At 40.2% G+C, this 15339-nt stretch overlaps 1 protein-coding gene across 6 annotated transcripts in view; it reads right to left on the bottom strand.

Moving 5' to 3' along the window:
• Positions 1-15339, bottom strand: part of RAPGEF5 (Rap guanine nucleotide exchange factor 5) — a 153797-nt gene that overhangs the window by 109773 nt on the left and 28685 nt on the right. For all 6 annotated transcript variants that reach the window (XM_021385930.1, XM_021385929.1, XM_021385925.1 and 3 more), the window contains exons 2-6: positions 11693-11743; positions 10763-10869; positions 9647-9768; positions 7978-8146; positions 2101-2167 (exon numbers count right to left, since the gene is read on the bottom strand). In XM_021385930.1, the coding sequence (XP_021241605.1) occupies positions 2101-2167; positions 7978-8146; positions 9647-9768; positions 10763-10869; positions 11693-11743 (516 nt within the window). The remainder of the gene's footprint in view (positions 1-2100; positions 2168-7977; positions 8147-9646; positions 9769-10762; positions 10870-11692; positions 11744-15339) is intronic.

Consider the following 15339-nt stretch of genomic DNA (forward strand, 5'->3'; position numbering starts at 1 on the left):
AAAGCTTCAGTAGGGATAGAGAAGTACACAACTAGACTTTAAGTGCATCCACACCCACAAGATCTCCTTGCACTTTCCAACACTAAACCAGTGATTTTATGTTAGTCACGCAGACTCCTTGGTTGGGGAGATCCTCACAATCAGTTCATATTTTTAAATTTGGAAATTCAATCTCTAAAAAAGAAAACCTGGCACAGGAACACCCATCTGACCTGACACAGAATGTTTTAGTCTGTTACAAGAAAAGCAAAGAGAAAGCAGAAGAGACAGCAGTAGCATCTGCAGGCTGCTTTCCCCTATTGCCTGATGGGATTTGAAATTCTGTACCTAGAAATGCACGAAAAAGTAAAGTCTAATCTCCAGCTGCTTTAGTGCTGGGCTGGAGGCAAGGTTTTTCACTTCTGAAACACTAATCTGAAGAATACTGTGAGCAGATTCTGAAGTATGGATTCTTCAAAGTAAGAGTGGTTTGATTCTGGACAGAATACAAGAATATTCAGTAACTCAAAAAGGAATACAGTGTGAATAAATTTCCAGTTGTGGCCAAGACCCTCATGTTTGGCTTCCTGCTCCAGCTCACCAGGCTTTTTTCCAAGAGTCCTACAGAAATTCTAAGTCTGTCAATAAAAAAAAAAAACATCAGTAACCTACATCCTGAGGAGGACAGTATCCTGCTGAACAGTGAAAGCTGAGGGTTGAAGCACATGAAGGTTCTCCATGAAGCCTTAAGACTAATTTTAGATCCCAGACTACTGGATGGAGGAAATGGAGTAAAGCAATATTCCAGATTTTATTTCAGCTTCCCTTAGAGGAAGAAGTTAATACATAAATATTAACATTTGAGGGATTCCGCTCTGTTCTCAGGCTTTTTGTCTGGGGTTTGAATAGAAAATTGATACAGAGAGCCTGTACAGTTTTCTGAGAAAACAAACAAAAAAAGCAGAAAAACAGATCAGGTGTTTTGACACCACCATGCCAATGAATGGGCCTCAGGCCATCTGGAAATGCAATTGCCTAATTTTTCTTCAGTTAGTTAGCTGCAGTGGTAAAACAGCTCATTAAAAATAAAACAAAATTGAACATGTGCCCTATTGCTGGAATCACCAAGCATGTAGTTCAAAGGTTTGACCTTGCAAGACAGATGAGAAGCACTCTGAACTCAATGTCAATTACTCACATGTTTAGAGATGTGCATTCTCCTCCAACTTATCCAGCAACAGTTCGATCCAGTGCTCTCAACATGTTTTTTGAGGGAAAACATATCGTTCTTTTAGTATCAAGAGGGGAAGCTTTTGATGGGTAAGCTTTTGATGAGTACTGGCAACATTCTATAGAGAAAGTGGTTTTGTGGGTTTTGTTTGCTGTTTGCTTTGCTGTTGCCTTTTTTTTTTTTTTAAGAGATGACTTTGCAGTAAGTATTTCTATTTTTTACTCTCAGTAAAGGTAAAAATGGAGGAAGTCAAGTTTCTGAGTTTCCCATTCTTTCATTTTTAGCATCAGGAAAAAAGGTAGAAAGCAAATAAGGAATTTTAATAGATGGAAAATAAAAAATAAAGAACAATTTACAAACAGAATTCTCTAACCTCATAATTTTGCACAAGGTGACGAGCATAGAGAATCACTGTCTTTCCACGTTTTTGTAAATGTCTTCTGTAAAGACATTTGTCTTTGAAAAGCTAAGCACAAATTCTCCTTCCTTTCAGTCTTTCAGAGTTTTCAATATACTACTTGATTCATTTTTCTCTTCCTTGCTTCCCCCATCCCATTGCTGTGTTCCACTTGACCAAGAGGATCTGAGTGCGAATTAGCTGGCAGAAAAATCAGCATGATCCTCCAAACTGATATTTTCCTGGGCCATGAATAGCATGAATTATAAGAGAGCAAACTGCAGTCCTTCCTTGGACTGATTTTAATAGCTGTGTAATTACATACTAAGACTCTAATAAGGCTTCCTCCTTTCAGGGACAAAATAAAAAAAAAAAAAAGTAGTTTGCATTACAAACACCCCCTCACTAAGACTTGGCTCTTTAATTTGAAAAGATCCAAAACATGACAGTATTTCAAACACGATCAGTACATACTTTGATGCAGTGACCTTACCGCAGAAGTGAGACGAGCAAGAATTTCAGCATTGGTTTCTGCTGTATCTTCTATTTTTTGATCAGGCCTTAAAAACAAAAATAAGATTATATTATTTCTTTCATTCTGTTTCAACATCTTTTGATTCCTGAAAAGCACAGAGTTATGTGGCCAGAGGCACTAATGTAAAAGGGCTTTTGAGATTCCACATCAAAAAGATGACTGCAATGTGACAATAATTAATTGTGTCAGTAACTACAGAGCACACCCTTTGTACCTTGTCGTCAAGAACTTTTGTGATTGGATTGACGTAAATCAATGAGAGAATTCTTCAGTTATAAAAACATGATGAAAAACTGAAGAACACAGGATACTCTTAACTCAAAGTTGCTTATGTGAATGCATATTTTGCCCTGCTAAAAACATATGCCATCAACAGAGCAAAGTCTTCCATCTGCGCACCAACCAGCTTTGCTCGAGTGTGGAGAAACACCTTTAACAGAACGCACACTCACACAGATAAAAGCAGGCAGCATCAAAATTACTATGGGGCAGGCGCATTTTGATATTTATGAAAAAGTGAAAATGAAAAGAATAAAGATAAAAAAAGCCATAAATTAGCAAACAAAAGTGACAGCTGAGAACACTGTTAGGCTGCAATGACAGTAACTCACAAAACAGAAAGACTTGATGAGCCTTTACAAAAATAGGGCAGTGCACTATGAACCCTTCTAGAGGCTATCACAGAACTTGCCCGTGTGGAAGAAGCCACACTAACACTGCTGTGGGATAGAAGTATTTTGTATTTTTTTATTTAAAACAGTCTAATTCTCACCAGTGAACTACCCCTGAGCCTTTCATAAGTTTTACAGACAATCAGAAGATTGTCAACCAAAGATACTAGTATGATAGGATTATCACTATGGGAAGAAGAAAAGGACATATTTTACTTTTGACAGTTTTCAAGAAGCACGGCATGCCAGCGAGTTGAGCAGCTATGCAAAACTGCAGCTGCTGTAATAAACATAAATCACAGGTATTAGCAGTTCCTTCTGTCTTTAGCTAAATTATTTAATTGCTTGTATGCCTTGATGTGTTTCGGGAGATTAGTGACAAGATGTCTGGAATACACAGCTGGAGAATTCATGGTTCTTACATCCCATGTCCAAAAATTTCTTTCCCTAATTAAAAAATTAAGGTCAGAAAGCACTGAATGACACATGCATTCATTCTCTGGCAAGCATATTCAAATCAAAATGGTAATTTGGATCAGAAAGCACTATTACTATCACAACTGCCTTTCCCATTCAAAGAAAACTGTCATTTAATGTTTTAAGTGTTATAAACAGCCCCAAATAAATAAATGTTTGCATTTACTGATTTATTCAGTCTCTCTTCCTAATTTGGAATGAGATGAAAATAGCTGACCACTGTTAATGCCTACATTTTCCTGCACATCCGATCTTTTCTGATCTCCCTGAACCAGGATGGGATGAGGTTCTTCGAAATGGGAGGCAAAAGACAGCAGCTCTGTACACAGCCATAGATACAGTCCATCAGAAAAGCACATAGCACAGCTATTCCCATCTTGGGTCTATTTTAAAATACTCTCAATATTCATCTGCATATGAGCTTCAAATTCTTATGAAAACATTAATGCACCAAAACTTATAGTCAGCTTCCCAGGATCTGAGAGGAAGATTGTATTTTGATACCTTAGCTAATGGAAAAATAGTAGGACTGGTACTGAAAAGAGGCCACAAAGCCCATGTAAACAAGTCTGATGCCTATGCTGCTCAGTCTTGGCATACTTGAGCAGAGCAAAATGCAGGGATGCTTGCCCCAGATCTGCAGACAGGCAGGTCAGATTTACACAATCACTACTGTGCACCACCTGGAAGCAAATGCATTGCTTCCCAAGTTGCTCACAGAGGAAGCAATACAGCTGTGCCCATGATCCTGTGCCTGGTCAGTACCTTAAATATCCAATGTAGAGCCACAACTGATGCTGTATGCTGGCTTTACAATCCACCTACAACCCAAATAAAAGACGTAGGGATACCTGAGAGCCGTCTCCATTTGGCAAAAGTTTTCCAGGAACCCCAAAAGGCACTGACTAAATGGATATCCCATCCTGGATATCTGCATTAAAACCAATTTACTCATAAGAGGGACTGCTTTTCCAAAGTCAATAAAATGCATATTATTTTTCAGAGAGAAGATGAAGAATATAGCGTAAAATTCAGGAGAATAAAATAAAAACAATACAATATAATGGGGAAAAAATCCTATTTTTAATTATTCCTTCAAATAATTACAAAAGTATTGTTGGTTCCAATAGTCCAAGGCATCCAGCGTGTTCTAGAAATGTCCCAGTGGCACTGGGAATTAGGTGTTATTATAAAAATCTCCACTTGCAAAGAAGGAAATGGAAGCAAATAAAGATTAAATGTCTGATACAATGCCATTGCAGTCACCGGGAAAGAATTCAGGAGGCATTGAATGAGAGCCTAAGTGACTGCTCAAGGCTGCAAGGAAGTCCACGGCAGAGCTCTGAATACAGATCTTTTGTTCCCATGTTAAGCCAATATTCACTTCGTTTCTATTCATGTAGAACTTGGTCATGATTAACATCGTGTGTTTAATGACTCCAAGAGGCCTCAATATCAGTCCCACCTCATCTGGAAACATCTACAGTGGCTCAGCACTGAGAACACATGCAACAGCATGCTCCTGGGTGAGCAGCTCCATGGTGCTCCTGGGACCCACCAATGCACCTGGCAACCCAGGCAAGCACAGGACCACCACTACCCATCGACTACGCAGAGATGGAGCTCATTGCACACCTGGGCACACTGCAAGAAGCTCAGCATTGTCTCTTGGTGCACAAGCAGGAGGTCACTGCTCATTTCATCAAAAGCAAGGAATATAATTAACACAGTAAGAATGGCTCTCTCCCTGTATACGTAGGGAAAGTCAACAATACAGACATTAGGAAAAAATAACAGAAAAATGAATACAAAAAAATTAAGGTACAAAAAGATAGTGCTAATGGTATGAAAAACAACTATATGTGTATTTGGTAAGATAAATACTGCAAGAAAAGGTTTTTAAAATTGCCTCTTTCTTCATTAAAAAAAATATATCAGTTTATTTAACTTGGTGAGACAACTTTAGCACAGACCTCAACACATCTATTCACTTTCAGATTGTGTTTTAGCAGTTTATTATGTGCATCAGGAGTGGATAATTTTGAAACTGGAAAAGCCACCTTTCCCTTTTAATACCACCTTCCCCTGAGAATGTAACACTACTTAAAATTCAGCTCCTTCAATATGTATTTTAAAAAAAGCACCTTTTCAATCTGACAGGTAAAATCTCCAGAAAATAATTCTTCAGTGACAACATTCCCAAAAGGAATCCAGCTTTAACTAAAATTTGAATAATGTGAGCAGGAAGGAGCTAGAAAGGTACATTAAAGAATAATTGTTCAATTTATGTGACAGGGAGCATCCTCCACAAGAAATGCCAGTTACACTGAAATGATGAAAGAGCAAAGCAGGCAGTAAAACAGAGGAACTCTCTGGCCAAGGTCAGCATGCCTGGCACGTTTTTAACTTGAACCTGAAAAGTCTCCAATCCATTCTCTTACCCAGCATCCTTCATGTAATATGTCAGTATGAACTATGTGGTTTGCCTTTTTGAGTCAAAGCCTTTCTACAAGTAGTCATGAACCACGATAAGGGGCCTCATTTGCAGTGATAATGAGGAAAACCACAATTCCCACTGAAATCAAGATGAAATAGCCCCGATGTTTAAGGAACAGCCAAACTGTTTACTATTCAAGTAGACTGGAAGACAAGAATTTCTGTTTCCAAAACTATTCAAAGGTTTTGTTCCATATGAGTCATCTGCTTAGAAGATCACACTCAACCCCCGCTTTAGCCAATTTATGGGCCTCATCCCTTGTCGACACTCACTCAAGCTGACCAAATAAATGCCTTTCCAGAGGATGCCCCACTCTAGAACTGTCAGTTTCTGGTCAGTGAGGGCAGTCAGCAACAGGAGCAGCGATCAAGACTCTGCCTTGAGCCATACACAGAAGTTATTGAGTTCTTTTGCAATCAGCTCACCACATTTAAGATACAGACTGAATCCCTGAATTTAAGAAACTGGACTTGAGACATTTCCAGGCACTTTGCACTTTAGGCTCTTTTAAATTATTTCTGTTAGGTATTTATTTGAGTGTGTGTGTTTTTAATAACTACTATGTAGAGAAGGAATGTTTTGTAAGAAAAAAGTTTTCTTTGATATTAAAGAAAAAAAAAAGTCATTCTGCTGCCAGAGTAAGAATTCTCCACAGCATAAGTATCAAGTTTGAGGCTTCATCACACTAGGGACAATGAAAGAATTTAACCCAACTCATCTACACTGGCCAGCTCCTGCAGCTTTGCCAAGGCATGAGGGGTCATGAGCCTCCAGACCTCTCAGTGACGCCTTTTTCTGTATTTTGGCCTCTCACTGCGGCACAAACAAGTGTAGTTCTTTCTAGATGCTGTAAATAGACAACGTTTAGCATCCAGCTGTTTTAGCACAGAATGTATGCTAACATCCTGTGGTGAATTCAAGGGTTGCTGCACTCTCCCTCTACCCCTCCTCAAAGGAAGAGGGGAAGAAAACAAGGTGGAAAACGGCTCAAGGATTGAGATAAGGACAGGGAGATCACTCATTAATTACCATCAAAGGCAATACAGACTCAGCACAAGGAGATTAATAAATTTTATTGACTATTAATAACAGGCTAGAGCAGTGAGAACTAAAAGCAAACCAAAACCACCTTCCCTTCATCCACTCCCTTCTACTTCCTCACCCCAGCAGAACAAGGGAATGCAGGCTGCAGTCAATCTGTAGCACTTTATTCTTGCTGCTCTTGTGGGGGTATCCATGGGCTGCAGCTCCTTCAGCCATATCCACTGCTGCACCACGGATGGAGAAGGCCTCTCCTTGGGCTGCAGGAACTCCTGATATGTGCCTGGAGCACCTCCTGCCCTCCTTCTGCACTGATGCTGGTGGCTGCAAGGCTGTTTCTCTCATATTTCTCACTCCACTGTCATAGCTGCTGTGCAGCATTCACTCTTTCTTAAATATGTGCAACCAGCACCACTCATGGCTCAGCCCTAGCCAGCAGCAGGTCCCTTTTTTGGAGCAACTGGAACCAGCTCTGAGCTGACATGGGGAATTGCTGGGCTCCGCTCAGAGGCCATCCTTGCATCTCTCCCACCACCAAATCCCTGCCATGTAAACCCCACATACATCCATGAGTCAGGTGGAAGAGGAGACATATAGAAGGGAAACTCTTAAATGGAATATATGAGGGATAAAAACATGAGACAGAGCTCTGACAAACATGCAACAGCAAACTAAAATCAGATGACTGAAACTACCACGTTTCTACTCATCCACTCTATCCACCTGATAGCTGGCCCTGTCTCAGGACAAGGGCATCTGAACTGTCAGTTAATCAGCTCCACAGCATGCCTGCTGCCAAATTAGTGCCAATACTCCAAATGCAAGAGGAGACCCAAAAAAAAAAAAAAGCAACTTGCGTAGGTAATATATCAAGCTACAGTCAGCAAGCTAATATATTAAGAACCACGGTATCTAAACAACATCACAAGTAGTGCAGTCATTTATCTAGCACCCCTGACTTTCTTAGATGTTAATCACAGTGCAGATCATAGAGAAGCCCATCTCTACAAAACTTCCCAACCCTAAGCAGTAGAAACCTGGCTCATTTGCACAGTGGCAGTGACAGTGGCAGTAAGCACTGTCATTGACAAGGCAGCCATTTACAAAACAGTCATCGTAAGTTTAAAACAGCTGTAGATGTCTACTTACAGGTTGCACATGTCAATCCTGGGAGGAGACAATGGCAGTAGTTGAAGTAGGAGTTTTACAGCATTCTTCCAACCTCCTTCTTTCTCAAATTCACAGAAAAGGTAGGTACATTCATCCGCTGAGAACTGGTAGAAAGCATAAGTGTCTCGAAAATAGAGTTCTCGGTCCACTGTTAGAAAAAAGTAACATTAGAAAGCCTTTAAACTTTTACCACATAAAGGTTCTGTGTTCCCAACTTATTCTGTATTGCACCATGCTTTAATTCTGAGTTCCACCACCACAAAGGTCAAAAGGATCTCAAAGAGCACAGAAGCAATCCTGTCTTCTAGCATTAATTTAGTGCATCCAAACAGAACAATCCCAAAATCTCAGCATGAAGATCTTCAGGCTCCCGAGACTGAAACATTAAGATTGCTGATTAATCAGTTTTTGAATCAGTTTCGAATGAGGAGATATGGCTAGAAGAGAAAAACCTTTCATTTATCAAACTTCTGAACCTCAACTTCCATTAGCTTCTAATCTGCTCTTGCTAATGGCCAGGCACTGGCAAACAAAGTTCAGATGAATGCAGATGAAAAGAATACACCAGGCAAAAAACAACAAAAAATTCTAAGTTGAAAAAAAAAGAGTTAAAATGGTTTCATGACTAACAACGCCTTCACAGCACATTCATAAACTCACAGCTTTTAATGGCAGTAAGCAAATACTTTGCCCATCACTATCACAGCCCCTGCTAGAACTCAAGGATATTGGTTCGGTAGAATAATCTTGAGCAGGATAACACAGCAATGCAAACAGCTGTCATCTTCTCTGGCATATCTGCAATTAAACTGGGCTCAAATGACAGGTTCCACAGCCAAAGGAGGGAGTTCCTACTGGGGGTGTCACTCAACTCTTGCCAAGGCTGCATTATCAGACATACCGTCAGTGTAGCTGGAGTAGAATAAAGCCTTTAAGCATATACTGAGTGTCAGCTTACATATGAAGAAGTCTTCCACAGCACCTCACCCCCTTGCAAGGAGGAAAGGGAAGTGTCTAGCACAAATCCCAGTGTTGAGAATGAACCGAGCTACTGAAGTGGTGCCACCAGCAGTGGAGTCCCCCAGGTTTCCAGAAGTTGGTTACCAGTGCTATTATCACAAACCACATAATCTGGACCAGACCCCTAAATTTGGAGGGGAAGGAGAGGCAGGTGAGTGGAACCTGGCACCACAATTGTTTCCAGGAGCTGAATCTTCTCGCAACCTGTTGTATTCTAATCTACAAAAAACAGAGAGAGGAATGGGAAATATAATTGCCAGAGAAGTCACCTGGTGGACTGGTGATCTGCAGTGACTAAGCGTCATGTGAAAAACCAAAAAAGGATAAGGAGAAAAAAACAGGCCAGAAGAGACACGCATCCTGATTGCAACTTGGCAATAGGCAATTATGTTTACAAAAGGATAAATAAGGAACTTGCCTGAAAAGAGAGATTCATCTTTGGTATTTATGAAGTGAAAGGTCACAGAGGCAAGCCTACCAAAGAGGTAGTAAAATAAACAACTGTAACTAAAAATTGACCTGCTTTTTTATTTTCCCCCTTCTTCTTCTCCCAACAAAAATGTGATTATTACTTTATGCAGAAAAAATCTCAACAACATTCCTTACTTAGAAATACAGTCACACTGACCTGATAATATAATGCCCATATCCAGAAGCAGCTGCCACACTCCAACTGCAGTAGATCTGCATTTCACAAAAGGGCAGTGCTCCAACAGCCAGTCTACCAGTTCTGATCCAACACAGCTTCTCCTGAAAACAGACAAAGCATTACTGTAGTATAAGAGGTAACGTTAAAATGCTGTTCTATAATACAGTGGTTTCTTTATGTTTTATAGAGGTAATCCTCTTGTTCAGAGGAACAAACCCTTTGTCTCAATTATTATTATGATTTTGTAACTCTATTCACTTCAAGGAAAGAAATTATTCTGGCAACTCTCAGCAGAATGCCCCCAGTAACAATGAGGAAAGTCGTGTTAGATTAGTAAGTTCCCTTACATGCCTAAATCATGTGGCAATCTTCACAATATAAATATTTTTTTTAATCAGTTTGTGCTACATACAGACAGTCATCCGAAAATATGTAGGAACTACATAAGATCCAGCTTTTGCCTCAGGATTTTATTTCCTTTCAGAGCAGAGTCATAAGCAATACAACTAACACAATATCTGTGTAAGACTTTGAGTGTTGCTCTACGACGTACTTCACCTTCCACATTATTGGTAAAATTCTCTTTTTAATTCATTAAAAAAAATTATGGCTTTTTCTTAAATACATATATGAATGAATGGTGTTATAATAGCAATACATATTTTAGTATAATTGAAAATAGGAGGAAGCAATTATTCTATAGCGCAACACAAACTGAAAATCACTTCATTACAGAAATATTCCATAAATTACATGCAAAAGTCACTGTGTAAATAAATCCTAGGAATCCAATTAACCTCTTCCATAACATCAGACCAGGGTTGAATCCAGCATTCTTTTCAGCAAGTAACAAACAGAACTGTGTATGAAACTACAAGCAATTCAATTAATGGACAAGTCAGGCCATGGCTGCTTTCTGACAACTGAAAAAGTAACATGAGAAAAACTGTTAAAATACATGAATGTTTTAACATTTAAATATATATTTATTTGTAACTTCTTGGTAAAACACACAAGGTCTCACACTCAGAATCAAATCAAGACAAACGCAAACAAAATCCATCCAGTTGGTTAAAATGAATGACCTCAGGTTACCTGCAAATTCCAGTAAGGTACACCCTGTCTTTAATCAGATCAGAAGCTTGTAGTGTAAAAATGTTCCTGAGAGCTCTCCCAGCACAGGAGGAACTTTCTCCATAAATCTGAATGAAAAGAGAAATTGAAAAGTGTGACAAACAGGGATTTATTCCCATTGTAGCAAATTGCTCTTGACACTGTCTGCTCCCTCCCCCTGAGCAATGCCTTTTCCCAGGATAAACGACAAACAAACCATCAAAGTCTCATACAAAATGCACCCCAACTTCTGTCACACCCAGTCTTTTCACCAGCTGCAGATGCCCCCATGAGCTGGAGATATGTTCAGATTAAAACAAGTGTTACTCTAAAAAGTCAGAAAGACTATTAACCATTGAAAAAAAATCACAAACACAATTACAGTTATTCCAGATGTATTTAAGTTAATAATTTAATACCCATTAAAATGCCATGTCATTGTTGTTGGTTTTTTTGTACAAAAACTTCCAAGGTATAGTGTGACAGCTACAGGTCAGCTTCTCTGTACCTTGACACAAGAATGAATGCAAGTTTGGGTTCTGGTCATGGTTTCACTTTTTTCGGTTCATTGGGATCTTTCAAAGAACGTAAAACAATCTTGAGACAGTAAAGTATTCTGAGATGTAAAAAAAGAGTTCTCACACTGAAATACTGCAAAACTAAGTTAAGCTATGGGAATAGCTTAAATGGCTAGGAAGGAAGTGCACACCAGTCTTTGCAACTTCGCTGGAAAATTCAGTAATAGAAATAAACAATTTCTAAAACACAGAGATTGTAACTTGTTAACTGGATTTAACTGTAGGCTACATCCACAAGTGTCTTCAAAGCTGTGATCAACGGGTTGAAACAAAGCAAAGACATTCCTAATACGTTGTTTTACGAAGTGGAATCACAATGAAGCTTGACGAGTACCTTGTTTGAAGAAGTTTCCAGGTATGGATTTGAAATTCTTCTGGACAGTGTCTGTAAGACAGTTTGGTAGAACTTTAGTTTCTTTGTATAAAGGTATTTAAGCTATTGAAATCTAAATAAGAATTTATCAAATCGTCTGAATAGTCTAACTGAAGCTTCAAACTAAGACTTTTCATATTAGGGAAACGGGTTGGTAAAGTCACTTTGTGTTTTTATTGCTATATTTATTCTAGAACTGGAAAAGAAAGTAAGCAATAAGAAATTCCATAGAAAAGACCCTATTATTTGGGTCAGAAATGTCCAGAAATGACAAGGAAATGTTTCAAGATAAACCTAAAAATCTTTAGGTGAAAAGACCATCATGAAAGCAGCATGTACCAGAAGGGGGAAAATGTAATTATGTTTGCCCTAACATCTCTTCAAACAAACTTGATCAATTCAGTAACGACACCTCAGGGTCACAGAACTTCTCAAGGAAGATCCCTCTTCTTAAATTAAATTCTTAATTACATGGAAACACTGCCTTGTATTAGGATAAACGAGAATCAAAAGGTGACTAACAGAGAGGTAGCACTGCTGTAACACACATCAGCATTATCTCTGTTGTGCCACGTGCTGCACTGGTAACAGCTTCTCAGAAACAAATGCTCCGAAGTAAAAGGGGATTCTGACAATGATATTAGTAGGAATAATGAAGGATTTGGATATATTATGAGATGAAAAAGAACAGACTATGACCTTGCAAAGGAGAGATTTACAGGAGAGATGTCATTACATAAAATGATGAAACAGCACAGAGAAAAGACAGAATTTCTGTTCTCTATATAATGTGAGAATAACAGCTCACACAGTGAAATTAGAAAGGTTTCATATTTGAAAATATAGAAAGAAAACTGACAAGTAACTCTTCACTTTAAAGAAACACAATTGCCAAAAACCTTACTGCTGTTCAATAACGATTGTGGATTGGAAGTTATAAAATTAAGAGTGTATTTCTGGAAAGCAAATAGGGATGAACACCTATACTAGAGTCATCCATAGTTGCCACGTTACTTCCATATCTTGCCAGCATTAAAAGACAAGATACTGCCTACTCTGCTGTTCACTGGCAACTTCTATCTCACTACAAGCCATTCAACACACAAGCAAATACTGCCCACAAGAAGCCTGGAGCTGGAACAGAAGAAATTGTGCAGGTGCACTGGGAGAACAATAGGAGGACTGTGCAGTGCTTGCTCGCGTTAGTCCAACTTGCGAGCCAGGTAATCAATTCCTCACTTTGAGAAGGATCCAATTCACATGTAGTGTACTGTAATCACAAGAAAATCATCCTTCTCACACAGTGAGAATTACAGAATCCATATTTCAGTAACACCACCTGCTTTCTCCCCTCATTTTTCTGGTGTTGTATTTTTAGAAAGGGAAGGGAAGCAACAAGGAACGACAGAAGTATCTAACACTGTTTACAATTTCATGCCCATCACAAATGTTAGTGTAGTTCCATGAGTAACAGTAGCCCCACGCAGAAATATTACAACATACAAGCTTAATTTCCCTTGTCCATGCACAACAAATGCATTGTAAGACCACAACATTGCTTCCAGTCCCACTTAGTCCTTCTAGCAGGCATGTCATCTACAGCTCAATGCAGCAACAGCCTTACATACCAACACTTCAACTGACTTGTGTCCAAGTGTTTCATTCAACAAATTTCCCTTACTACTGCAGCACAGCCCAAGTTTAGACATTGCCGTGCCTCTTCTCACTCAGTCCCCAGCCTGGCGTTAATGCCAGTATGATCAGAAAGCCAATTCCAGTGAAGCTGGAAGGAACGAGAACTCAGCATAGGACTCGCCCGATCCCAGGGAGAACAGCATAGGGAACAGCATTCCTCTTTTGGCAGGATGAATTTGGGGGTGGCTTGGCTCCTCAACTGGCTCATTCCATGAGGGAAATATAGCCACTGGGAGGGTTAAGGACAGATGTGAAAGTGAAAGAGGAGAGTACTGGGTTGAAATGGGAAGCCTATGGAGCTGTGGTGGCAAGCTCTTGTTTCATGAGATGAAGTGAGTAAAGTCCTCCACCAGGATCCCATTGCTGGCCTCATGCCATTTCTGCCACTCATCCACCTTGCTCGACTCCAGCCCAGCTCACTAATGAGGAAGGACTAGCAAACTCAGAAAGAAAAAAGGAGACTGGAAATAAAGTCACAGTGTTAAACTGGCTCTCAGAGGGTTGGGTGAGCTCCAGAGCCAGTGTAAGGTTCGATAGGAGAGTCAGTAGAGATGAGAATAAGGACAGAGAAGAGCAGCACCACCTCCTCAGCCTGGCACCAGAAGCCTGACCATTACAAAGCCAGATCTGCACAGGCACTGATACAAAGACATAAGCCTGCACAGGGATGCCCCACATGGGCCTGCTGTGGCCCTCTCAGGGCTAATTTCAGATGAAGCTGGTACACTTGCACTTTAGCGAATCAAAATAGACACGAAGCAGAAACTAGGCACAAATTTCCCACCTTCCAGGGTTTGCTGCCTTAGCCACCAAGGTCTTGCTAATGCAGCACAGATCAGGGGACAATAATACGAAGTAAAAAAGCATGAGGCTGCAAAACTGACTTTCAGCTCACAGTGAAACATTCTGTTGGGCTGCACTCACTACGCCCCCACACATAACTGCACACACACAAAGCAAAAAAGAAGTAGGTTTAATGGCAGCGTCTATTTTTCTTCAGACTATAGAGGATCCAGGACATAAGGAAAATTGAACTCACAGTGCCCACTTCAGCACATACTCAGCTGTTAGATAATGGCTGGAGCTATGAATTACTTCCAAAGAGTCTGTAAAAGGCCACTCAGGCTGAAAACTAGTAATGCAAAAAACGTTTGTTTCTAGTTTATCCTTCAAATCACACAGAGTTCTGCTGCACAGCAGAGAGAAGGGTTCACAGCCCTGAAGGAGAAGAGGGCAGGATAGCATAATGGCAGCTTCCAGTGGTAGCTTGAACCCAGGTAAGCTCAGAGCAAGCATAAATCACAGCCTAAGAGAACATGTTTATGCATGCAAGGTGGAGATTACATACAGGACATTTCTGCAAATACAAGAAAATGGAAATTGCATAGGAGAGCCACAAGTACCCCCAAAAAGTGGAAGTGGTATTTCTGGAACAGAAAAAATTATCTTTCTTGTTGATGCTGAGGGGGAAGCACCACTCCTCTCTGAAGGTATTTGGTAAATACAATCTGTTCCTCCCCAGTGATCACCCACTTCTACCACAAACACGAATTTAAAATACATTTGTAAATAACTCCTGGAATGAGCCATAACATGCTTTTAAAGCAAATTCGTGTCATCAAGCAAACAACTCATCTCTACTGAAAACCACCTTGGAACAACCACTGCAGCCCATGCCAAGGGCCACAATTCAGGACTGGCTTCTCCCATGCCTCTGCGCCAGCCTGAGGGGCTGTGTCAGGCTGAGAAGTGGACAGGGAGTGGGCATAGCCATTCAGCCTCAGGATGGGAAAAGAGCTGTCCCAGGGCACTGGGAGGGCTCTCCTATGACACGAGTGGGGGATATCCCAGCACAGGGACATCACCTGCATGTGACAGGGGAGGACAGCTGGGACAGGGCCCAGGAGGAGGTT

The sequence above is a fragment of the Numida meleagris genome, chromosome 2, assembly GCF_002078875.1.
Source record: "Numida meleagris isolate 19003 breed g44 Domestic line chromosome 2, NumMel1.0, whole genome shotgun sequence".
In the NCBI taxonomy this organism is placed as follows: domain Eukaryota; kingdom Metazoa; phylum Chordata; class Aves; order Galliformes; family Numididae; genus Numida; species Numida meleagris.